This window comes from Neopsephotus bourkii, unplaced genomic scaffold (genome assembly GCF_033783945.1).
Source record: "Neopsephotus bourkii isolate Nb327-2 ecotype Australia unplaced genomic scaffold, CSIRO-AGI_Nbou_v1 NB_1634, whole genome shotgun sequence".
Taxonomy (NCBI): domain Eukaryota; kingdom Metazoa; phylum Chordata; class Aves; order Psittaciformes; family Psittacidae; genus Neopsephotus; species Neopsephotus bourkii.
The window spans coordinates 7,368,844-7,396,007 of record NW_026902109.1 but is presented as its reverse complement, the minus strand read 5'-3'; the positions used below and the strand labels follow the sequence as shown (position 1 = coordinate 7,396,007).

At 38.9% G+C, this 27,164-nt stretch overlaps 1 protein-coding gene across 11 annotated transcripts in view; it reads right to left on the bottom strand.

Moving 5' to 3' along the window:
• ANK3 (ankyrin 3) overlaps positions 1-27,164 on the bottom strand; it is a 382,424-nt gene that overhangs the window by 44,569 nt on the left and 310,691 nt on the right. For 6 of the 11 annotated variants that reach the window (XM_061374053.1, XM_061374054.1, XM_061374056.1 and 3 more), the window contains 7 exons: positions 25,736-25,838; positions 19,862-19,968; positions 15,799-15,831; positions 12,038-12,262; positions 8,858-9,012; positions 2,295-2,506; positions 329-536 (listed from right to left, as the gene is read on the bottom strand). In XM_061374053.1, coding sequence (XP_061230037.1) covers positions 329-536; positions 2,295-2,506; positions 8,858-9,012; positions 12,038-12,262; positions 15,799-15,831; positions 19,862-19,968; positions 25,736-25,838 — 1,043 coding nt within the window. The remainder of the gene's footprint in view (positions 1-328; positions 537-2,294; positions 2,507-8,857; positions 9,013-12,037; positions 12,263-15,798; positions 15,832-19,861; positions 19,969-25,735; positions 25,839-27,164) is intronic. The other 5 variants (XM_061374052.1, XM_061374058.1, XM_061374059.1 and 2 more) reach the window with 2 other exon arrangements.

Sequence of the window (27,164 nt, the reverse complement as noted above, 5' to 3'; positions counted from 1 at the left end):
TAATTATTTCTGCCAACTACTTTTACTGACAACCATGCTTAACAGCTAAGGCTGAAATTCTTTATATGGGCTAAATATAAAATAGCATTTAACATCTGTTGGCAGAGTTCTTTTACAATGGCATGAGAGCAGATTCAAAACCCAGGGCATCAGTGAGAGCCTTTCAAATTACCTCAGCTGGCTTTGCTCAGGATAACCAATCTGAACTCTGCAGCACCAAGCACACCAGTGTTCCCTTACTGGAAAGCATGAGTTGTACAGTTATGAGAGTGAGCACAGTGGCACTGCTGTCACAGAAACTTTTGCAAAGAGTATGATTTTCTCTAACCTGTAATGCTACATAAGAGCCGAAGGCTGGGCGTCATGTCTCCTTTGTACCCATTGGTTACACCTTCTCCTGATGGAGGTGGTACAGGAATTGTCATGGTTATTGGCTTATGAAATTTTCTTCTTCTAGGCTCCACAGTGACAATGGGACTGAAAGTTGCTTTGTTTCCAAGGATTTTTTTGACAATTTCCTCTGGAACTGGTTGAGCCTGTCAACACAAAAAATATTTAAACTATGGCTACAAATTGGTTATAGACCTGCAGAGAACTGCCTCCCAAAAGATAATTCAATTTTCCTTTTATTTTCTGTAGATTTTTTTCCCCCAGGCAGCTTTCTTCTATAGTTCTCGAGGATGATTATGAGTACAATTGATGTTTTGTATTTTTCTCAAAACTCAACGATTTCCTAAGAGCTAACTTGTAGAGTAAAACTTCAGAAGGTTGTCTGCAGTATTTGATGAGTTTCTCATAGAATATTTGGGTTTGTTTTTAATTTACAGTGGTGGGTGATATTAAATACAATTTCAAAATGCAGAGAGAGGCCAATTTTGTGCTTGAGAAGTGAGGACTAGACACTGTCTTGAAGATGCTGAACAATTCTTAATTGTCTGCCAAACACAAATCCATGCTCCCGACGAAAACTGTGCACTCCAACTTACCTCTGTATTCAGTGCTTCCAATACTATTCCAATATTGGTTATTAGGAAATTAATACTTGTTTGGCTCAAATTAATACAGAATTAATTAAGATACAGAGTTATGAGCAATGTCAGACCTCCTACCTCCATTCTGTGCCTTAAAAACTTTATGCGGAAAGAAAGGAAAAACAGCCAATATATGAAAATAAGCTATAGAATTTTTGTAGTTTTTGTCATGTAAGATCTGAAATCAAAAGTGACGGACATCTTATGGGACACAGGGTTTTGTATCCATTTGCCCTCCCTGCCCACCCCCTTTTTTTTTTATCCAAACTTTCAAGTCTGTTTCAATCAAGCTGACCTGTGATTTGCTGCAGTGTTTGAACCGTGCAAAGTATCCATATGCATAAGTTATGTGGACACAATGCAATCTCAGCAGTGACAACACTGCTTATGGAGACATTTGCTTCGTTCAAGCTACAGATCTCTGGAAAGCCAGCTGTATAACCATAACAATAGCAGAAAACTTCCATTTTCTCAAGAAAATAATCTTTAGATTCGAAATACCACTAACAGAAATGTTCCAGTGTGAATTCTAAGCACTGGAATCCAAACCAGCATCCCTATTTCATTAACCCATCAGAATTGTCAAGTTATTAAATAATTTTAAGTGACAATTAACAGAACTCAAAGAAAAAGATACCTCCTATGGAATATTTCTCCACTTTCTGTGCAGTTTTTTTAAGGAGAGTTCAAGCTATTTACTCTTCCCGGACTTCATCCATTACTAGAAACACCAGCGGTGAATGTCCTAAGCTATAACAGATGTATATGGCCTTGGACTCGGTAACAGCTGGCAAACAGCAGCATGAAACCCCTACCAAACACATTCCTATGGCAAAGGGCAGCCCAGTGACAATAATTACAAGCTGCTGCTTTGCTGCAGGAGGCTGGGACTGCACAGCAGTTGTGCAGCTCATAGCTACTGACAGCTGTGGCCAACAGGAAGATGGCAGATAATATCACAGAGGCTGTGGTGTGCGACCTTGCTTTTCTCTCCATTCTTCAGATGATAAGCAATACTCAAGATAATGATAAAAAGGGGAGCTGGGCTTTTACCACAGGGAGAACGGTGCATCACCTGCACCAGGGGGGCACTGAGAGCCAGAAAGCGTGCCCAGATAGACATACACCAGATCTCAAGTGTGAACAATGCCCATCTTGCAATCCATTACTAAGGAACAGCAGGCTCCTTAATGCAAGCCTCATGTATTAATACCAGTGATGAACTTGTAGATTCTGCTGATACAAACACAAAAGCATATTTACCTGGAGCCCCACACGGATTCTTTTGGTTAGAGCACCCTCGGGGAAGGATGCCTGGACACGTGGCACCGTCGTGCTGCTCAGCACTCCACCCTCTGGGCCGATCTGGTTACTCTCCTGTTTGATACGTGAAACCACCGCAAAGTACTGAGGGAAATCCTTTGTGACGATCCTGCAGATACGCTTCTTCTCCAGCTCTTCAACGCTGTCCAACTCTGGTGGGAGAAGACAGTCAAAACATTTAGGTATTACCTGCCCAGGTTTGTACCATACACATCTATGAGTATGAGGTTCTGAAAATGCCTGAAATGCTTGAGAAGTTATTTTTTATTTACTACAGGAGAAAAAAAAATATTCACTGCTATTAATTACAAAGCTTTTGTTTGCTCTATGAACTTTTGCATAAGTCCTGATGATGAGGAACAACAGCACTGGACACTTATCTGCCAGGACACCTAAGCAACAGGGTGTGACGGAGAGCTCCAACGTACAGAAAACCATAGGAAAGCACAGTCAGTTCTTGAACTAACTTCACTCCAAGTGTGCAATCCAGAGTTTGCCCAGCTAAGGCACTTGAGAAAGTTATCTCCCAAACTGGCATCCATATAATCCTTCCCAGGCACTGAGCTCTCCAGTAAATGGCTGATGTGACAGAGATCTGTCTGCCAGAACTACCAATGACACCATAGCAAGGATTCCTTCTCATATCAGGCTTTCAGGCATTCAGATATCTGCCCCCAAATAACTGCATTATGCTCCCCAGCTTATAGAGAAACTTAATTATCCTCAGACACAACTGGAACAGAAACAGGCAATCAACAATTAGTGTCCTCAGCCACATTCCCAGCTCATAGGGTCACCAGGGCTCAGAAAGGTGCACGGAGTATCTATCCATATTAACTGATTAATAAGTAGATGACACATATACGCACTGAGAAAACTGTAATATGTACAAATGTAACTCTATGTGTGTGTATATATGCACTAGTGAAACCCCTGAGATATAAATACTATTCACAAATGGAGGTAATAACACAACTGTCATGCATTTCCTGAACTTCGTCTTTCATTCCATGGTTTCATTCCAGCAGTCTATGGGTTTCTACACTTACTTTCCTCCTTAAAAAGGGTAGCAAATTCCTAAAGAAGAAAGTTTGTTCCTGGAAAGATGACAATTCTATCAGATGCAGCAAGAGGACTAGAAATGGTACCAAGACAAAAGACACTTGCAAAATTCTTCACTTCATATGACTGAGACATTTTCCTTCTCTGAACATGTAAGCTCAATTACAGCTCCAAAATAATTAGAATATAAATTTGGTAAAATGTCAGTTTTCCATTTTAAAACTTTCAGCAGGTAATTTGGATTAATTGCACAGTGTTGCTCTGGATACTATGTACCTATCAAAAGAGCGTAATTTCTTATCATAATGTCAGCTTCCATTTACTTTGACTCAGAGATTGATATCTGAAGTTCTCTAATGAATTAGGTATTCTGCCTGCAGCCTCTGGAGGCAATGGCTTGTGTGGGAGACAAACTGGATACTTAAACTACCAGGCAGGTATAATCTTGACTGGTAAATCCTGTGTATTTTCCTGTTGGTTGCTAGAGAGTAAACCCACTGTAAAATGCTCACAGAGATGAAGGATAATTAAAATTCTCTTGAAGCAGAAAATTAGTGTTTTATGTAAGAACATGTCAAAATCCTCTGAGCCTGGCAGGTGTTCTCCTTTTAAGGGGGAAGATGTGAAGATCAGAGTGGCATGGAGAGGAGCTGGACTATACAAAGTGAGGATATGTTTGGATAATACACATGTGAGCTTCTGTGTGAAACTGCCCTCTGAAAGGAAAAAAAAAACCCAAAAGATGATAAGCAATCAAAGCCCCTCTCTGACTGCACTGAGAAACACAACGTTAGCATGACAGAGCTAATGGAACAGGGAAAACTAGTTCTGGGAGAGGTCACGTTTCCCGAACACGCCTCACGCATTTTATAGAAACAGCTATCATCGTTACTTTTTTTCCACAGCTTCTGACACTTCATTCCTACTCATGTGTTTTAATTAAAAACCTCTAAGGATTTTTTGTTTTGTTGGTTGGATTTTGTGTGAGGGATTTTTTACCACAGAAAAGCATGCTGCACAGCTCACCTTACAGTATAAGATAGCAAAGCAGACAGAGATAAAGCAGAAAAGTTAGTGGCAGGATTGGGAAGTCTCCCTGTGTCACTGTCTCCCAGATTTGTGCTAACAGCCCTAAGAACACCCGAGGCCATTAAGTTTTACTAAGTCAAAAGAAAAGTATTGTAAATACTTTGTGCATATGTGTCTTCCCCTGTCACCCAAGTGTAAGGTACGCTTATCCTGAGTGGATGGTGGAAGTAATGGGAGAGATGAGATGCAGAGAAGGAAAGAAGGGAAGACCAACCCTTCTCACTCTCTAGTCCATGTTCGCATATGAGCGTTACATTAAGGTTCCTGGACAGGAGAAGAAAAATGCAGACTTGTCCTCCAAGGTCAGTGAGGAACCTCACATTGGGTGTCTCAGGTCAAGGAAAGCAGTCACACCAGTTTTGTCAGGTGAGAGGCAGTTGGGGAACAAATTTCCAAAACAAAAATTTCAGGTAAGGTGACACAGAACAAGTATCTTCTGGCTGGAAACAGTGTAAGAGAAGTCACTGTACACAGACTGAAAGGTGGGATGAGCACAGGATACCAGTTTCCCCCATACACAGATGTGCCCATTAAGAAATTGTTGCACAAGAAGTGGGGTACCTAGGAGGCAGTGTGCAGATGGAGAAAAGTCCAGGACACAGATGCAGGCAGAAAGAGCACACGGGAAGGAGCAAGGAGAAGCTGCAGGCAGTGAGATTTGTTTTAACTAAAGAAACTAAAGTAACTAAAACCACTTTCCCAGCTTCAGTAGTTCACATACATAATTAGATGCTTCCAGGACCATGAGGAGGCCTCATCTTCAAATAATAAACTGTCCCTTTATGTGCTTTTTTTGGGTATTTTTGTGCATTTGCTTATCTTGCCATTCACAACATAAAGTTTAACAGCAATATGTTTAAAAATTTTTCTTGGAAATGCGTCAAAATTACTGCAGAGTGATTTATAGTGGTATTTTAAACTTCAAGCATAAAAAACGTCACACTCTGGTCTGATCTGTAGATTCAAAGAAGTAGTTATGTAAAACCTCCTGCTTCCTATCTGAAACCACATTGTGCAGCCACAAGCATACTGTAGCCACAAATATTTGCATTTCCTAGCTCACTCACTAGTTTGCAAATGCTTCTCAAAAGGTTAACTACCCCAGTGTGTGCATTTTTTCCCACAATTTGTCTGCAGGTACCTCTAAAGGGAGCTGGAACATAAAAAGCAAACACAAGTCATATCTAAAAGAAGCCTGGCTAAAAATGTAACCAATTCACCAATAACAAGAGCTTCTTAAAAAAAAATAAATAAGTAAAAACAATAGTTTGTTGGTTGGTTTGTTGTTTTTTTTTTTTTTTTAATTGATTCAAGTTTAAACAGATGAAATATGGGCTGAAGCTGTGAATTTCTACCTCTGTGTTTGGAACCAAGCTCCTCCTCTTCCTAAAATTGCCAAGTTCCCCGTATTCCCTCAGCTCTGTATTTGCCTAAGCACAGCACCCTCCTTATAATAAAAGCACAGAAAAACTGTTTCACATCACGGTTCATTGTTCTTTCATGATAATAAAAGCAAAGTTCTGCTCTTATTTAAGCCTGCATTTAGTGCCCTGAAGTGTCGCCTTCTGCTCTCGATCGAGTCTGAGATAAGTTTTTCCAGCAGATGGTGCTGCTTCCAGAAGAACACACAGGTTTTCAGCAGTTCCCGTGCAGGACGAAGAGCAAAGATGTCGCAACTAGCTAAGCGGAAGAGCAAGAAAGGAAAAAAAAAGCAAAGCAGCAAACTGCATCTTAAAAAATCTAGCATGTTACAGAGCTGGCAATAAAAGTCTGATTGGCCTCTTTCACTGCGCGGATTGGACAGAATTATCACCGCAGGTCTATCACAAAATGGACCAGCCCCTTACAACAGAAAAACAGGCACTCCTGCAGCATGTCATGGCATTTAGAGATGACTGCGCAGATGAATTTTCTTGCAAAGACAAACTAAACTGCTGGAAATTACTATGTGACTGATTTTTATTTAAATAAAGATTGATTCTGCCTCCAGAGTTCGTACCTGGAAAAAAAACCTGTCAAAGTTACAGCTTCTGTGATGCAAGAGAATCCTTCAGAGCCAAATCTAACTGCTATTTTGTAACAAAACAGCATGAGTTCAGATGAAAATAAAAACAACTTAATTCTACAGTTTTGTAATTTTATGTCATTACTCATTGCTTGGAAGACCTTTTACATAGAAAAGGAGTCATTTAACTGGAGTAGAATTTTGACAAGACCTTTGTACTATTTAAATGCAGGAGATTTTTTTGTTATATTTTCCTAACTAGAAGAGAAGGATTAAGCCAAAATGAACTGAACAAATAATCAATACAATGCTCTGGGTGTGTCTGCAGCATTTTTTCTCCTTTCCCTCTCATAAATGATTGTCTGGATTGGTAAAAGGCATTTCTGTGGCTTGGCTTTTAAGGTGCCAAATATTTTCAGTCTAAGAGACTAGGCCAGTGTCCATCATACTTTCTGTGATACACTGATTGTTCATATCTACACTAACAGCAGTTCCCCAGAAAGGAAGAACCACCTGAAATCCTCAACAGATCAAAAAGTTGTACTCTGGCTCCGAATCGTGAAGCTTATTATTTTAGGCTGTAAGTACTGAGGGCTTCATGCCCACCTCTCTCAAAGTGTTTCTATTGATTCAGTTCTCCATAAAATGTGAATTTATCCATATGTCACCTCTGGAGACCTCTTTCATAACTCATGCAAGTTTAGAACAGTTTAGAACACTTTAGAACAGTGGTTTTGTGCCCAGATTCCCTACCCCAAAATTAAACTATGATCAGTTTGGAAATCACATGTAGCAAATAAGCAAACTGATGATCAGTTCTGACTACCTCACCATTGACAAGGCACCAATACTTCACCCAAATGCCAAATCATAACTTTCTATCTCATGCTACTGCACAGAGATGGAGGGGTTCCTGGTGATATTTTCCTTTCAGAAAGGCTGCAACTACTGCCTTCAATCCTGAAGCAGTTCTTCCCCAAGCAATACTATCCTGGGCCATACTCACTCTTTTTGCCTGTTCCACTGCTTTCAGGTATCTTTCTGTGATGATCTTTATTGTATTTCTCCAAACGCATTGAGCCAACATTTGCATGTTTCTGCCCTCCTGCTTTTTTTTTTTTTTTTTTGTATTTATTTAAAAATACATAGCTACAATAGATCATCGTGTAACAAACAGATCTTTGCTGCTGCTTTGCATTTTTACAAGCTCACATGCAATTCGAGTACTTTGAAGTGAAAATACTACACAGGCCCATCCTGCTGTTCTCATTCCCAGATGATGAGGAAATCAGTAAAAATGCTAAATCTCAGACATCCAGGAAGCCACTCGCAACACTGCTAACTCTCCATGTTTTCAAAGTGCGCCTTTTGCTCCTCTTCAAGGAAGGAGAGGCCAAGATCAAAGGCAGATCCTGTTCACAGATACCTCTCATAGCTTCCATCTGCAGCCTCATCATTTGCTTCAAATGCTTTTGCTGCTAGTCAACTTTTTGCTGCTAAAGAACTTTCCTCCTGGTTGTATGCCACCACACTGTGACTTTCTTAGGAGGTTATCTACAGAAAATTCTACCGATAAGCCCTTAAAGAAAAGAAAAATCCAAACCACAAGCTATTTTTATTCACACTTGGATGCAAAGAGCTCAAGCAATGGTTTATCAGAACAAGTATTGAAAAATACTTGCTAGGAAAAGAAAGCAGTGGTGCCAGCAGATCACTGCAGCCCTATCCTGGATTTGTCCATAAAGTGTCTGCCCATAAAGATTTGTCACCGCATCTTCTGATGAATTATGTAAACCCAAGTCTTCTCATCTTAAGGGATTTTTACACAAACAGCAATGTCCAAGCAAAACAAGGAAGCCAGACTTCACAGATGGACATCTGGAAGACAGGTTGCATATTTGTGGAGGGCAACCTCTAACTATACCATTTTAAAGAAGAGTGGCTTGTGGGCTGAAGCCTGTATTTGTGGGAAAGTCTAAGTTAACTGATATTTACATTTCATCCTTGTTTTGAAATGACCTTCACATGGCCCTTCCTGAGCAGCAGAAACATGCTTACCTCCAGCTGGGATGCTGTACTCAAACTTCGTGCTGTAAAGCAACTGTGCAACTTTGTTTAAACTTGGCAAGACTTCAGACCAAAACTTACCATTCACTTCAGGATGTCTCCAGGCCACTGCTGAACAATTTCTCTTTACACTTTTTCTGTTAGTTTAATATGTAATGCACACAGTATTTCCTAAAGTCAGATATCCCCTGCCCTGCTTTACTTTAGGGTGGTTTGGTCTGCTCATGTTAGTAAGCCTGCACAAAATTAAGGCTTGCTAAAGCTTTCAGAAATCGTTTACCTTCATCCATGCCATTGAGTATTTCAGTTAAGTCTTCATGCTTGCTGTCATACTGGTGCTCCTTCCACGTTTCACCATTTTCACTTCGAAGTACGATTAGTTCTCTTTCTTTCCCTCGCATTGACCCAAAATGCGGGATTTCCACTATGACAGGGCTAGAGAAAAAGGAATCATATTATTTTTAATCCTATATCTCCTCAATGTCCTTAATTTCCTATGAGCATTAAGTCCTTAAGAAAACTACAGTCATTTTAAATAGTTAGCACTGTTATGATAAAAATGTTTTGTAAAATTGCCAAAGCTGCACAATCCTTTATCATTTAAACTATAATTAACAGATAATTTGAAAATATTAATATATCTATAGCTCATTTGTAATATGAAAACCTGAAACATCTGCCTACATGTAAAAATAGTTATAACATTTGCCAAGGAGTGTTCTCCCTGGTCATTTATCCCAGGATGTAAGTGATCCAACCTGCCTCTAGCACACACAGGACTGCTGACTTTTAATTGGCATTAGCATAGGCAAAATTCAGATTTGACTCAAGGGATTGGAAGGGGCAAAGCCAGTCCAGCTATCCAAATGCATGCAACAGCTATTGACTGCAGCAGGAACTGTGCACGCATAAAGGTTTTAAACTTCAAACTAAGTCGCAAACTTTTCAAAGCTCTCCCTGGCTCTCTGTTGATGCAGCTCCTGTGAAACACAGGAGTTTGTTTCTCATTAGCTTCACTTTCTGGTTTCCGTGCCCAAAATCACAGCTGCAACATCTGTAACTGCACTGTAAACACCACTGGTGAATGTTTAGATCCTTTCAGAATGGACTTCTCCAAGTTAAGCAACATCACAACCACATTTATATTAGTTACTGTCAAACATTTTTAGGGAAAGGAAAGGGAATGAGAACATGGTTAATAATACACCTACATCAGCAGACAATGTACCTTCAACAGAGGACTGCAAGTGCATTACTGAACAGTTATTGTGAACAACCGACAGAAACCACCATTCACTTCATGTGCCATTCCTTAACAAAACAGACAGTTTTGCCAAACAATTCACAGGCAGGATATGCATTTTAAAGTATGTTAAGACAAACCGACTGAAATCACACAGTAAGTGAACAATTATGCAGCTTTAAGACATTTAAATAGACAGTATCATTATTTTCCTACAGAGGTTGTAAAGGATTTCACTGCACTGTAATAACTCAGAAGTAGCATCACATGATGGAAGAATTATGCAGCACTTCTATGGTACTAGATACCTGCAAGGTGTTGGATGCATTAACCAATCAATTACTTGAGCACAGAAATCACAACAGCCATCATGAGGGAAAACATAAACTAGTTGCAAGTCCAGTTTTCACATTCAATACCAAGGGGGAAGAGTAAGATAGTATATTTTCCCATGAAAACAGAAAAAAGACATATTTTAGATGCTTTTAATAAAATGCAGGCTATAATCACAAGTCCTTTAACAAGAAAGGAATGTGCATAGTAAGTAAATACCAAAAATTTAAATACATTGTTTTAGATATTTACTCTTTGGTTCCAAAAGATTACAAACTGAAAACTAACACTATAGTACAATCTTTGCAGGCTAATATTTCAGATACTGTCTCTGTAAATATTCAGAAACCACACAATTTTGTGCATGACATTTAACAAGAATACTCGAGTGAGAAGGTATTGAACAGGTTTGGAATGCCAAACACTCACCAATATTTTTAAAACCTAATGCAATAGATTTCACAATATGGTTTCAAAGTAACAGCAAAAAATATACGGAAACATTCCTACATTTTTAGACTACACACTGCTGTTCCTCTGGGCAGTATACTTGGCTTTATAAATTCATTTTAACAAGATGCTTCTTGCAGGTTGAAAAGATCAGTATTTCTCCAACCTTGTTGAATTCATTCAATAACAGTTTTTCTAAACAAGCTTTCATATATAACAGACTTGATGCAATCGCATTTTACAAATGTTCTTCCTAAACCAGACTGACTCAAGGCCTGTAAATACCTTCTCTACCACAGGGTTGAAATTAAAAGACTTTCACTGTGTATTAAAATGTATTTGATGCAGTTGAAACACTTTAAATTTAAAAGATTACAACAGCACAGAAGTTATGAAAGCAGAATGCTGGCAGTGAATTTTACATGCCTATAAGCACAAGGTAGTAGCAGAGCTATATTAAATCAAGCCACTATGATTTTCTTTCAGTGACATAAATCAACTGAAAGCTTTAGAAAACTTAAAGAAAAATAAAATGGGAATAACAAAAAATTGGAAACAAAAGAAAAACTGTAGACATTCTGTATCTTTTCCGTACATATCCTACCCAATAAATTTTGTTCCTTGTGGACCAAGCTGCAGGATTCGGCTAACCATGCTCTCACCCTCATTTAGAGGGGGAGGAGTTTTAGGAAGATGCAGTTTACTGAATAACATCCATGCAGCAGGAAGAGAAACGAGAAGGGGAAATTAGGAACAAGCTGTCATTCCCGACAGAACCAGCAGTTTACACCAGGGTGCCACTCATGGTAATGAACAAAATTTATAATTAGGAAAAAAAGCGCCACATCATAGTGGATTGTTTCCCCAATTTTAAGCTTAAAAAGGTCAGTTCCTAGCATGTGTACTACTTGATGCTCTACAGTAAGTGCTCCACCATTGCTCTCGGTGGCTTTGCTCCATGGAATGGAGACAGGCAGCTCCAGGCAACTCTGGCACGAGCCATTCACGAGCCACAGCACAGAGAACACAGCTTAACATTTGTCTCCTTGTGGGTGACCTTAGGACACTTTTTTGTGATGCCTCTCTGATAGTCTACAAGCAAGAGGGTCAAAACCTGTTCTCAATTTTAGGTGTGTGACTCCTGTTTTCCAAGGCAGGTTGCATGAGTAGATGGGGGCAGGACGTGGCCTTTTCGTGGCTTTTCTTACCTTCATCTGAATTCTGCAGTCATCATAGAGACAAAGCTCCCCTTAAAATACAAGGGTACTTTCTGGAAGGAATTTCAGGTTGGCATTTTTTAATATTTCAAGTTAAGAAGCCTATCTTACATGCTTAAATGAAGTAAAGCCAACGTTTAACTACTTAAGTTCATATGATAAAGAAAATGAAAGATGCAACATGAGTGCAAACAATTAAATTCATGGAACAACTTACCCTAAAAATTGTGCCCCTGCTGGCCCCATTTCTACAAGTCTACTTGCTAATCCTTCTCCTTCAACCATTGGTGGTGGGCTGGCCAGTTTATGCCTCTTTACCAAGCGGCAGGTGATGCGGGTTGGTGCTGTACATTTGCGTGGTGGGATAATTATTCTCATTCCATGATGTCGACTGCCCCTCATCGAACCCCCACGTGCATCAACCATAAAACTAACCAGGAAACTGTAGGCAAAAGGAAACATGTCAATGAAAATGGTCACAAAACAAGAATATCAGCAAAAAGTTAACCACTAGTCTTTAAAACATTATTAGAAAAGTCCTCCCAATCCCGGCTAAACTAAAAAGAACATGAAGATTCTTTTGAAACTTATACTTACATGTTAACTATTGGTTATCAAAAGCAGGAATTGTTAAAGGTCTATGAACATCATAGCAAAATGAGTAAGTGCTACTGAGCAATTTGGATTAAAAGAGTATACAGATAGTTATTAGTAGTGGTTTATTAGAATTTAAAAGCATCCCTCTGTTACTGTTAGCTCTACTGTCCATAGACAGGAGTAATTACCCTCACATGCAGAAAGGAACAGTGTAGAAAAAGGAGAATAAAAAATGCTTATTATTTCTGGGATCTCAGTCTTTAAAACCTCCTCAAAGTCTCATTTATAAAAAATACTGATGGCTAGAAGAGCAAGTGCTGGCACCATGGGTGACAGTAAGTGTAGGCTACTAAGGGATTCCATTGATAGGGAATGAGTTTGTGTATCAAGTGCATAATGTTCTCTAGGCTACTAGCACTCTAGAGGAAATCATGACAGTACTTGTGCTTGATGATGACACAAAGTAGTGAAAAATGACATTAAAGAAAAATTGTGTTTGCCAGTGTCATTCCAATGCATAATTTTCCATTTTAAAATAGAAGGGCAAGCAATTATATTTGTAAATGGTAAGTGGTAGATTTTAACATAAAATTATTTTTATTAGCAAAGGAATAATGACTATTAACAAGAATAATCATTAATAGCCAAAGTTTATGCTATGAAATGCTAAGAAGCTGTACATGTGAAGTGTTACTGTCTTTTAATGGAACAGTGACAGGGAAGTGGAGTCTCCTCTCAGGACCAAAATCAGATTTCAGCCTGTTTCAAAACTCCACAGCAAAAATCCTTCCAATTTATGTGGATCAAAACATACAGTTTCCTGCAGGTCTAAACAGTTCTGGTGGGTCTTCTCTGCTGCTCCAAAATACCCCTTTTCCTCTGTACCATAAGCTGCTGAGAGAGAATAGCTTCATGTAGAAAATGGAGTAACAGACTAGTATCAAGAGGGACATGAGTCTTTATGCCAAAACTTTTGTTTGTTTGCTCCTTCTGTGTGATATGCAGATGCTGACATAGCTGGCACACCTGCTGTATGGTTTCAGTATTTTCAAGGCTCTTCCCAAAACTTCCAGATCTTAAGAACTAAACCTTAACATGATTAAGAAATGGCTGCATTCAATTTCCTGGTTTCCTACTGTTAACTAATGTAAAGGGCCAATAATCCAGGGGAGTCATAAAGATTCTTTAAAAAAACCCAAATGTTCTGAAGTATGAATAGGAATTTGTGTAAGACTTTTATATTGCTTTTGAGACCAGCAGGATATCAAAAGTAACGGCTGATGTGGATTGGCCAGGCTTACAAATAAGCTGCATTAGGAAGTCCGGCCGACAGGGGTGGGAAAAAATCTGCAGAAAAGCAGGACTGTAATCAAAACTTGGTAGTGGTCTGCAGGAGACAGATGGGTAGGGACACAAGCTGTAAATATATGATGCAGTACAGAAAGATGGTCCAGCTGAATTCCACATAAACAAATTGCTACATTGCCTTTCTTCAAACCAAATTAAAATTATTCAGTAAAGAATAATGGGGAGGTGAAACAGGCCTCAGAGGTGACCCTAACCCCAAATTATAATTTCTTGTGTCCCATACACTTTATAGTACTGAAGCACAGAATAAAATTCATAATCCATCACAGTAGTTTTCAGACAAATAATTTGTATCCACATTTGTCTCCTAGATAAACACACTGTACGCTACTGAATGAATCCAAATATTGCTGCTACTATATCCCAGTTCCTAATAAGAGGAATTGGTTTAGTGGAACAGGATCTTTGCCTTGTGACTAGTCAAGTGCTTTCTAGAAATATTAGTTCTATGTCAAAACCAGTGTGATCAGTCTGAAAATTATAGAGGATATAAATTACGTTAATCTCAGTATTTATAGATCACAAGATCTGCTGACTGGAACACTTCTCTGTTTGCTAATAGAAGGCTATACCAAGAAGAGACATCAGCTCTAGAGAGCCTGGACCTTTGGTTCCTTTCCCCTCTGCTCACTGAGCACTATCAGCCTGTCAGTGTGTTCGTATTGCCTTTTCTCTCTGCAACTGCTGTATATTGTGAATTGTTAAAGCTGATAGTAGGAGGCAGATGCCACTGAGTATGTGGAAGGGGAGGCCAATGGCTGGTCTTCAGAGCTGGCAAGTAGCCAGCACGTGACTAGCTGTGAAGAGAGCTCAAGACAATACATTAAAATTTTCTATGAAGCAAAGTAAAATATTAAGCAGGGACCCATAGCCCTTGGTCATCAAAGGGAGAATACTGAAAGGAATCTGTTACAGTCGGTGCTTTGATGGCCTTTTAAAAATGTGCATGGTTTTTGTCCGCAGAGAAAATGAGGCAACTTGAGATTACATGGAAGCAGGATGGAGCAGTGGCTGGCTGAAGCATCCCTTCAGGGTTGATGTGCAGCATCTCTTTGGAGGCACATCTGGTTTGTGCACCACAGAGCAAGGAGGGGCCTCAGGGAACCTTGGCAAAGCTGGGCTGGGCCCGATGGCTCAGTACAAGGCAGAGTTTTGGAGAACTGCCTATCATGTATGTGATTACCAGCATGTTAAACCAGCTCAGAATGTAAAAAAATAAAGTTTTGATCTACTGCAAAAATGCCAAAGCTTGCACTCAGATAAGATATTGTCTCTGTATCTAAACTATTTAGATGACCATGTAAGAGTGGATTGTCAAAAATCTCTAGGCACCTAAATCAACTGACTTAATAATAATAATAATAATAATAATAATAATAATAATAATAAATGGAAGTTAAAACTAAGTACCTATAAAAATTAGATGTTAAATTCTTAGGTTTATTTAGGCTGTAGCCTTCAAGGTCAGTCTGGCCTTTTAAACTTGGGGTTTAGCACTGCTAGTGCACACTACTCACAGCGAGAGTAGATTAACCCTTGAAGTGAGTCTATACTCCACAGCAGGAACTAGCCCACTGCAGCCAGCTTTGGTATTTATACCACACTGCAGCCTTCACTGAAGACAAAACCTTTAGCAGATCAGCCTTTATGCATATTGCTCCTATATAAAGGTAATCATTGTCAACAGCATATTAATTGTTCCCTTGTTTAGTTTTCAAATTAGTAATTCGCTGTTTAAAACAATAACAGTAATTCCAAACAGTATTTCATGCACTTTCTATAAAAAAGATTAGTAGCTGATGCTTACCTAAATTAATGTTGCACTAATAATGGAAACTAGAATATGATTTCTAAAACACAACGCTAAATGCTAATGAGCATTTCTACTTGAACACATGGAAGGGATGAGGTTGTGGGCGGATGCACTACAAACATCTACACACACTCTGTGGGGAAAAAAGTTTAAAAAGATGAAAAGAAAAGAAGGATTCACAGAAAGCACAGAGTTATCACCTTGAATCATACTGGGGGAGTGGAGAGGAATAGCTGCAAAATAATTTAGAAAGCAAATGGAAAAAATTAATGTAAGATAATTAGAGGCAAGCAACAGAAAATATCCATAATATGCGCAAAGGAAAAGTAACAATCAGAAAAATAACAAAAGCAACACATTTGAAGGCCAACTTTAGAAATTATTTGGTTTTGCTTTGCATATGGTGACCTGTGTCATATAAAATACATTACACATGGAAAAATCTGAAAGGAAGTGTTAATCTAATCAGTCAGCACAAGTCCATAATTTCTCTGAGAAATGTGCAAAAGCACACGGAGAAGAGGAAAGCATTTGCTATTAACTTAGGTCAAGAGAGAAATTACTGTAACATGACTTCTTTATTTAATTCCCAAAGCATGCTCCACTGTGCCATGGAAAACCACTTCTTGCACTTTTCTAGAGTAGTCTGTTTTCCAAAGTATAATGTATAAACAATATGTATGGCAGGATACTTGAAAGGAGTATCAGTTCATGCCATTCATTACACTGCTTTCAAAAATAAGTTCTTCTGCATGTACAGGATGTTGGCGTAAACAATAATTAATCTGAAGTATTCCACCTTGCAAGACTGCATCCAGTTTTTCCGAGTTTCTCAATATGAAAGGCAGTGTGACATATTGTTTATTTCAGCTAAGAAAACCAAGGAGTAAAAACAGTCAGCATAAAGAGAGCACACCCACATTTTTTTGGGGAAGTTGCACAAGTAGGCTCACATCTGAAAACTGAAGGTCATTTTGGTGAAGGGTCTCTACCCTCCCAGAGGCCTCAAGATTCATGACACATTTCAATGTACTGCTTATAATGGACTCTCTTCTAAATATATGCTGGCAAAACAACTTATGTGAACTCAAAAAAGAAAACCATAAAACATTATTTTGGCTTAAAAAGGGGCAAACCAGAAGACTTGAATAACTGCCAACAATTCCTTCTTTCTTTCCCTTTCACTGATACATTGCTGGAACTCCACATCCTCCTCCCAAAATTCCCTGCCTGTCTCAGTTAAGAAATGGGAACAAACTCTGGTGCTCTTTTCTGACAGTGAGTAAATGGGCAAAAGAGTGCACTCCAGCGGAGCTCCCCTGCACAGCACATTGCATAGTCTGAAGGAGGATGAGGAATGCACAGAGTGGTGGGGTCAGGCCCTGGCCACGAGGCAACCTGGACCACCAGGACTGCTAACAGCAGGTGACCCCAGCCCCTAGCTATGGCCACAGAAGTAACTGGGGACAGAGCCAGGGATGAGGCACCATGAACAAGCAGAAAAGGAGTTGCTCTGCAGAAAAAGACTGATGGAAGAGAAGTGAAAACTCACGGTCCTCTGAATATCAGATGTGCTGAGGTAACAGGAAGGTGTGAAGGAACATGCATTGACTGCCTCTAGATTAAGCTAACAGGAAAAACCAAATGCTGTCATACTATAGCATGAAGACACAATTCAAAAGAAAACAAACAAGTGAGGGGGTTTTTCCCTTAACAAAGGAACTGAGTCACCAGAGCTTCATTTCTGATGAACTTTATCTGTTAAATAAGCAACGTGACTGGTCAGAAAAGCTATATCTGTTGAGAATATTTTGGTGTTCAGATCCTCTCCCTCCCCTGCAGCCCTCTCATTTTCTTCTCTGCTACAGGTCTGCAGCCCCTCCCTCTGAGGAACAGCTAAGGCCACCTCTGCATTAGTGAGGACTGATGTACAAAGAGAGTAGATCTAAAGTATGTGATGTGAAAGAAACCATGTTCACAGAATATATTTTGAAGGGTTGGAACCATTAGGGAGCATGCTGAAGAACTAAGGGCAGGCAAGTATTGTCCCAGAAGACTGGCAGGTTGCAAACATCAGACCTATTTTGTACCAGGATGAAAAGGAGCTAGAACATTTTAGACCAATCAGTCTAATCCAAATTACCAAAAATATTCAGGAATAAATTATCCAACAATCAATCCCACAATAATTTAGCCAATTTATCCAGGAATAAATTATCCAACAATAAGGGCCTAAAGGGTAATCAAGACATTACAACTCACTTACCAGTCCTCAAAATAAAAACGAGCCAAAATAGAAGTGGCAAGAGTAACTCATGTCAAATGAATTTAACTTCTTTGACAGAGTAACTTACTCAGTGGATGTGTGGAAGTACTGTCTTGGTATTTCAGTAAGCAATGGAGGTACTGCATAGATAAGGTAAGTGCACAGTCATCTCAGAAGTTATCTCAAAAGAGATACCATCAGTGCTTTACTGAAGGGAAACTTCATGTGGAGATTACACTGTGCTGTCTTACGCCAGGTACTAACCTAATGTCTTAATTCATAATTTGAACACTGGATGAAAAGAAGGGCTGAAAAGTCTTTGGAAAATAGGATCAGAATTAAAACTGTCTTGCTAAAATAGAAGAACGGTCTGAAACCAAAAAACCTGAAATACTGCAAAGGCAAACACAAACAAAGAGAAGAAGCCAAACACATAACCACAAAACACACACACACACAAAAAAAACCAGACTGCAGAACTTCAGAAAAGAACCAGGAAATACCAGCAGATCGCAAACATCCTTCAACAGAAACTGCAGTTACCAAAATGATAATTCTAACTGCGGGGTTGCTCAAGATTAAGTGTGCTGTGTCAGACCGAAGGTAGTGATCCTGACTTAGAAATAAACTGAAGAGGGTAGAGCCAGAGGACTGCATCAAGAATGTGGAAGGGACCACCTAGGAGGATCCTGTGGCATCTTAGTTGATAAAAAAATAGGATTACAGGTCTTCCAATGCATAAAACATAAGTTAAGAGACCAGTAAGATATTGTTTTCCATGACTATTATGGATATAACAAGAATAGGCTCAATCTTCAGCAAAGAAATTTTAAGTGGCGTATCAGGGGAAAAGATATCGTAACAAAGGATAGTGAGCTACTGAAGCTGGGTGACTACAGAATCTCCTATTTTTAGTGACTATGAAGAAATTAAAAATATCTCCTTAACAGCTTGACTAGATTTTATCCTCCTGTAATGTAAATGGGTCGAATATCAGCTCTCTGAGGTCCTTTGCTGACATTCTCTTCTGCAATGACCAACAGACTTCACATTTTCATACTGCAGTTGTTGATATTCACCTCTAGCACTGATCATATGCAGTGTTTCATCAGGTCAGGACTCAAAAATCCAGATCTGCATAGCTCTGTTCAGCAGAAATAGGTGCTTACATGTATTATGGGACTGTATCTTTATCTTTGTGGGGCTTGCTGCTCTTTCGGAACTGAAATATTTTGGTATGTGCTGCACTCATTTTCATTATAAGAATGTAATTAGACACAAAATGGGAAAGTAAATTAAAAAGAATGTGAAATTTTATGTCCTGATCTTGAAAACTAAACAACAAATATTTATACTAGGCAGTCTCATATGCAATGATTCCTTTCAGTTACACATTTATTTGTGAATTTTTACAATACACATTCAAACATTACTATTATTACATTTAAATCAAGTCTTTGTGGTGTTGTCTAGATGCACCACAACTACAGTGGTGACTCATAAGTAAATGAATAGTACCACTAAAATCAAACTACAGCTACTGGAGAACAGGCAGGGGCTTGGACGCATGCATAAAGTAAAAGATCAATTTAAACCCCACATTTTTCCCTCTATGAAAGAACAGAAAGCATAACGTTGTATCTCAGATTTCATATTCCAAATAATTTAGTACAATTCAAATAAAATCACTTATGACACTTAAAAACAAAGCACCAGCAACAGAAAAAGCAAAACAGGACTATTAAAAAGAAGCCTGTGGGATTACAATGTTTTGGCACTCAGAAAATAAAGTGCAGAAGCAAATTTTTGGTTTGGTATGCAAGAATTTAGACTGACTCCTGTTATTAAGCGTCCTCCTTGAAGTCAGTACGAATTTTGCCAATGGCTTCAACTGGAGCAGGAATAGGCATGTTATCAAGCGTTACAGCAGGCTGTATTCTTCTGCTAACAATACATTTCCACATTTAAAGATAAAGGAAATCTGTTAAGTGACCTACCCAGAATGGATGGGACTTGAAACAAGGTTAACATTGTCCAAGGTGTCTGCAGCCCAGCTATAGTGTCTGAGAGAATCAGAATCAAACTCCCTTTGAAACGTCAGGTGCTTAAAAACATAATGAAAAAAAAAAAAAGAGAGAAATTGAAATTTTAAATTGACATGAAAAACATTTGTTTTAAATACGAGCTTTTTAATATAACTATTAAATTTAGATCTGTCCCCTTTCGTCATACAGTGCGGATATCCCAAGTTTAAATTACTGCAAAATCTGTAACAGAAACATGAAATCTACAAACAAATTAATCTTACATGTCTTCAGCCATTCTTTTTCTCATTTTTCCCACTTCCTTCAGTTACAGCTATGTCTCTCCATTCCTTACTTGCATGTGCAAAGTTAAAAAGATTGAAAACAGAAAAATATTACCTTTGTACTGCAATCATACATCATACAGACAGGCAGTATAATATCATCCCTCCCCTGAAAACAGGGGGAAGAAGCTGTGAGTAACTTCACTGAGAGTTTAACTGAAGCTGTGAATCCATGACCAAGCTCCCAGTGGGAGGAGAGTTTAGTTTGTATTTATACTTGACAACCAACATGAACACTGTTTTGTGGAGTGCCACTGTCCCTACTCATCTCTATAAAAATAGCTTTAATCCTGTGAAACACTGGCACACTGGTGCTATAATTAACTGTCCCATCTGACAGACATCGGGGCATAGTTTGTTTCTTGTTGCTGCCCATGGACATACACACTCATCCGTCCTGTGCCCTGCAACAAGTCTCACACTGTAGGTCCTCTTATCTGTGTAGCAAAGCCATTCCTTACTCTTTTTTTCTTATTTTCCTAGGAAGTCAAACAAATTAAATCTTCAAATACTGTATGCCTATATGTCCAGGTTTATATGAAAGCTTCTAAACAATTTAAGAAGTGCTGGCAGAAGTTACATCAATAAAACTAAGTTTCATCATGCAATACACGCAGGCTATCTTCACTCAAGATGGTGTTAAACATGTCAGTGTTTCCTGTAAGTAGGTTGTTTCCTGCTTATAAGCAAATGCATCTAGAGAAATCCGTCTGTTAAGACTAAAACCTCAAGGGCTGTTTTCAGTGGGTTCAGTTCAAACCTGAGCCAAGCACACACTTCTACTCGGCGAAGTTTTACTATTTACACCTTTCTTTTTTTTAAACATACTGGCACAGAAGTAGTGAAAATGAATTCTTTTGAATGGAAATATCAGCATTAGTAGTCAATCTGGGAAAGGCATAAACACATAAAAATACTTATTTTGAAAAGCTTCCACAAGGTATGCAATTACATTGTACTCTGCTGTTGACCAGAACCTAGAACCCTCCCATCACTCTGGGGTTTCCAAAAAACTTCTCTCTTTAGACATTTCTTTTATTTGAAATGAGCATCACAGGTTTCCCTCCAAAAAACACTGACAGTGTAATTTACTGCCAGTCAATAGCCGTATCTGAAGGGTACACCTTTGCTCTGTCATCTGACCAACTGCGTGGCATGGCTTGATGCCTCCTTTTTTTTACTACCTTCACTCTTTCATTAGGATCTTTTTGCTGTAAGATACGTACTTGAGGCCTGATGGTTCAAGCACAGATAACAATAATAATGGGCAAACTTGCATATATTAAACATGAAAATACGTCATCAGACATAAAAGATGAGTGTCGTTGAAGCAATGGCAATTAAGCAACGGTAGTGGATTTAATTAGCACCATTTGTGGAAAACGTATCATAATTTAGTTTAATGAAGAGAGCTTTCTAACTCCTTCCAGTAGAACACTGGGAATTCTCCTACATTTCCTGAAGAGCCTGCAGTTTAGACAGGAAAGCCACTGCTGTGGATTTCTGCTCTTCCAAGTGATATCTAACTTCGTAAGAGCTTATACTGAGTACATTTTTCCTCTTGACATCAAACAGTCTAAGATCCAGAGAGTTGGTCTTAGATGATTTAAAAATCTAGATGAACAAAATTAAATTTATTCCTTTCCCTGGTGATCCACATTATCATCAAAAATAGGACAAAACAAAAAAACATAAGAAACATGTAAAAAAGAACAACACATTTTAGTGTTTGCCATTCAAGCTGTACCAGTGACATTACACTGAGGTCCAGGCATGCACAAGGACACATACTTCAACAAATAAAGATGGGATCATGTTTGCTGTAACAGATGAAAAATGCTGAAGTTCCTTTAGCAGTATGATACAGGAAAAATAACATAGGGCCATGTAATTTCCAAGGAAATATCACCACTGTAAAATAATTTATGTTAGATAGATATGATACTATGCTTACAAAGTTGCTGTAGGTTTGCCTGCATACATACATAAGGCACCTTGGTCTGTTCCTTTCTCCTCAGATATTGCTTGTATATCTGGTGACTGTATTTTTTGTTGCATTACCTTCTGACAAAGTGCACAGATCTTTTGGACGTATTTACAGCCAGCAAAGGCACAAAGCCTGCAGCCAATAGTTCTGACAGAGAAAATGAGTAGAAAAGGCTAAGAGCCAAACACATACATCTTACATGCAGCACACATGTGTTGATCTCATTTTGTCTGTCAAGATGCTGGATTTTTCAGGCAGGCAAAAAAAAAAATCTTCCTGTGTAAACTGCAGTATCAGCAACCCAGAAGACTGTACATCATCAGTGATACCAAATCACAGGATTCATTCTGTGTTTGGTCAGGTCCCAGTGTTCCCTCCCTGAACGGAGGGACATTAAATATGCATTGCTCATAGGCGTGGCATCGTTAGATGCAAATGCATGCATAAAACCACCGATGGTTCTGCTGGCAAGGGTCCTGCTGGTTGCATAACTGAACATACAGGCTGTGTAATATCAGAGTTCAGCAAACGGAAGAATTTATGCTTCCTCCCAGATGAATTTATTCAAAGAGGTTCAGCAAGCTGCTAGGTAATGGACAGCCTGATTCATCCTGCCTTTGGCTGACAAAATTCAGAGGCTGATGTAAATTATTCCATGGAGAAAGTAATTCAAATTTGGTCTGAGTTGCTGCATCCATAGTAACACACCAGGACACAGAAATTTAAACTTTTCTCCAGGACACAGAAATTTAAACTTTTCTCCAGCCAAGTTATATGGCCTGGACTCAGACTTCCCTGTTGAACAGGATCAGCAATAAACCATCAAATGAATCAAGGGAGAATACTGAGATTTCTTAAGGAATTATTAGAAACTCTTCTCTAATACCAAAAGTGTCATGCTGGCAGTCAGGTTCAGTAAAGACTGGTTTCAAATCTTCCTCGGCTGACTCTTTTTAGACTCCCAAATCTCCCAGTGATCTTGGGGAGAGGTGGCCATGGGATCTTCTATTTCACATGATGAAGAGATTGACAAATGTTCTTTACTCTTTTATATACTTACATTTGTGATAAAATTAATTCCCTTTACTCTTAGACTTTGCTGTTGACAGGTTTGAGCTTTTATAAAAGAAGAGGAATCAAATATAGATAGGCAATGGCTCACTCCTTCAAAGTAGTGTGATACCCCAAACCAGCCTTAACTCACATCAGTTTCCAAACAGACTTTAAGGATATTGGGTTTGACCCACAATGATCTTTGTTTCTTTGAATCCCACTGTTGGAACACAAGGTGGTTTTTTACCCTGCTTTCAACTGCCACAGCAGAGATTACCTAGAAGCCCAGTAACATGCAGACGGAGGGATGGGAAGAAGAGATGCAGAGGTATTCCCCATTTACTAAATGCACTTCTTCTGCTTCAGCCAAAAGGCTGTAAATCTTACCACCATAGGATTGGGCTGAAGAATACAAGAATTCCAGAGGATGGATGTACTTTTTCTTAGGACTTTGAGGGTTGCAGAACCCGTAGCAGGAAATTTCAGCTGGGCTCCCTTTTCCATGAAGACAGTTTCTTGCTTTACTGTCATTTGTTTTTCAGGGGATCATGGGTTTGCTAACCTCTCAAGACAGTACTGACAGAATAACATTTAGAACTAGGCTGTCAGCAAGGCCTTCAGCCTCGCTTCATTTTACGTGACAAACTTGAACCAGCACTGAAGTACAACACCTGCACAATCATTGCTGGACAAAAACTGGAATCACAAAAACACGAAGACTTTACACACAATGAAAAGTGTACACTACTGCTCAGCACCAGCACTGGAAGGTTTTCGTATTTATTGCTTTTTCAGCTCAAGAGCCAGCACTGCAAGAGAACCGCCAGAAAGCAGAGAAGCCCATGATCACTTGTAGAGAATACGAAGTTTGCCCTAAAGCAGAGTTCCTGTACATGTGGTGTCATTGCAACACCTTTGCGTACTTATAGGTAATTCTTATTTTTCTAGTGCAATTTTGTAATGCAGAACAGGTTAATGATGCACACTTTGAGCAATGCGCTTTAGGAGTTGTTTAGCACAGTGCTGGTTTTAAGTCTTTTTTAGTCAAATGTACCCTAGCTGCTAAATCAATGTCATCTATTTGATGGTAATCACAAAAATGGCCAGAATTACACATACAATTTAATATGTTCTGAGACTGAAGAGCCTTTCCCTCCTTTGAAATTTCCACCATATCAAAAAGACTTAATGAAGACTTAGGAGTAAGAAGTGTCAAGAGTAACTTCAGGTTCTCAGCCCTGAAATACCATTTCTTGTTTCCAGTGCCAGTAGTTGCAATTTTATTTTCTGACTTCAAAACAAACAAAAGCAACAAAGTTACTGCAAGGCCATATTCAGAAACCCTCTATAGCTGGATGCTGCAAGGTTATTTGGAGAGTTACAGCACTACATAAAGTAACAACCTAATAATAAACCTTCAGTTGCTAAAGACAGAATCTAATTTCTGCCATTGTCGTAATGCTACCAAAAGCTGTGTGCAAAAGCTGTATTAGGACTGGGTAATTTACACTACACTAGAATTTACAGACTAATACAATCAAGGTTTAAAATGCATGAGTCCTGCACTGTGAACTCCTTCCTCCACGAAAGCATCCACTAAGATCAGTAGCCCTTGCAGGACTACTTGCCATTGCTGAGAGGTACATCTGTGAAAAAGGCAGCAGAAAGCCTCTGTTTCATTGCAATCCACCTTATGCTTTTCCAGGGAATAAACAACAGTTCAACTCCATAGACCTTTAATTCCCAAGTACAGATTTCTATATGAATTTTTATTCAACTTCCTAGCAGATCTCTGGCTTCTGTGTATCAAGAAACTCTTGAGTAATTAATTTAGATTTGAAAATCTGAAGCAAGTCTACCAAGGAAAATGCTGGGGAGGACACAAACAAAGTGCCCCACCATCTTCAGCATTAGCTTTTGGAAAGACTTTCCCATGCCATAATCAGGTCAAACGATTCTGCTTTTGTATTAGTCATTGCACAAACATTTAGAAGACACATAAACCGGCTACTGCATAATAGCTTAATCTTTACAAGGCCAAATTCTTCCCCAGGATGGCAAAACAAGGACAGCAGTTGCAGTCCCCTCCATGCAACAGAGCAGGCAAACGTAATTTCTGGGCTATACAATACAGACAAAAGTTGTTTCGTGTAAAACATGCTGATGCCAGCTTATCAAAGCACTCTAAGCATTAAGCTTACAGATGCTCCATTGACTTCAACGGGCATAAAAAAGTAACTGGTCCCTTAAGACTGTGTATTGGCGTGGGACCCCATCACCCTGACTCTTGCATATCAAAGCCACAATCTGGTAAACCCATGATTTCTTTTTCTCAGCTCCTCTCTTCTCCATTTTCAATTGTTAAGAGAGTAGCAATAGTCTCTGCAAGCACAGCTGAGGGCTTCAGTGTCACCCCTATAAATACGAAGTACGAATACCTGGTGGCAGAGACGCAACACGTACCTGATCCTTTGCTGGTACCAGCAGTTCTTCAATCATCATGCTATCTCGGGCATAAGAACTTCTGTTCAGCGTGTAGGACCTATCCGAACTGAAGGAGCGGAGGCTGTTGTATTTACCATATATCATAGAAAGTGCAGGTGACAATGAGGTGAACAAAAAATAAAAATAAAAAAATTAATACATGCAACTTCCAGGGATAGCATAAGATGGCAAAATATACATAATCTATGAAGTAAATACAAGGGAAAAATGGAATAATAAGTATTTGACTATAGTTAAATATCCACTTCCTTATAATATCCATCAGCAAAATCACAACAGATGTTTAATGCTTTGGCAGTAACGCCATGGATTTAGAATAAATCTAGAAAAGTGTATTCAAGTATTTAAATAAACTTTGACAAATATCTTCACAGCCTAACCCTGAAAGGAGACCCATGAGGGCAGGTCCTGGGGGAGCTGTGGGTAGGTCACAGCAAGTGCTCATTGGGCTCAGATTGCTGAATCTGTTTTAAGAGTGAGCAAGTTTTATGTGTGCTCTCTTTGTGGCTGAACCACTTTTGACTTTGTTATAAACACCCTTATTCATTTAGTTAGAAATAAAAGAATAATAATTTTTATATGAAAGAAGAAAGAGAAGAAATTTGTTTATTGATGGTTAAATACAGATTTCGGTGCTTTGGGGATTATTTTGTGCATGTTAGACTACTTGGAAATAATAATGATCACTCTGAATGTGTTGCAATTAAATCAACGTAGGAGTGTGTTACACTTAACCCTGGAAGATACATTATGGTATGTGCTAAAAACATGCTGCAGGTCTAGACATGCTTGCTACGTGACAAAAAATAAAGTAGTAAAAAACGTGAATTAATAAAAAGCAACATCCAACAACATGTTACACTTTTGAACTAGCAACACTTTTCAGACTCAAAACTCTACAACTTCTTTCATGCATTTTGGAGTTGCTAATCAAACTTTTCTAGTCCCTTAGCACACGTTCCTCCTTGGACTAGAAGCAGAAGTGAGATCTTAATTACACGCTGTAGGCATATGTTAAGCAAATTTTTATATGATAAAGGGCATAAAGAAATCAAGTTATATTTGTTATATCAGAAGTGTATTCTCTAACACTAAGCCCACCCCCCTACCAAAAAATAAAAGCATGTCACTTTCCAAGGCTGAATAAAATGAAGATGAGCAATGGCAGCAGCAGAAAAATGTAACACGATGCCATGCCTTCTTACCTGACTTTTGGACTAAAGCAATTTACAGTGGAAAAGAAACAGGAGAAATAGAAAGCAAAGAATCAGACAGGAAAAGCAAGATGCTATGGCTGGATGGCTTATATATTTCATGTGTTTATTTCTTAATGTTACACTCAGAATCAGTAGTAAGATACATCCACAGAATACTTTTTGCTAAATGC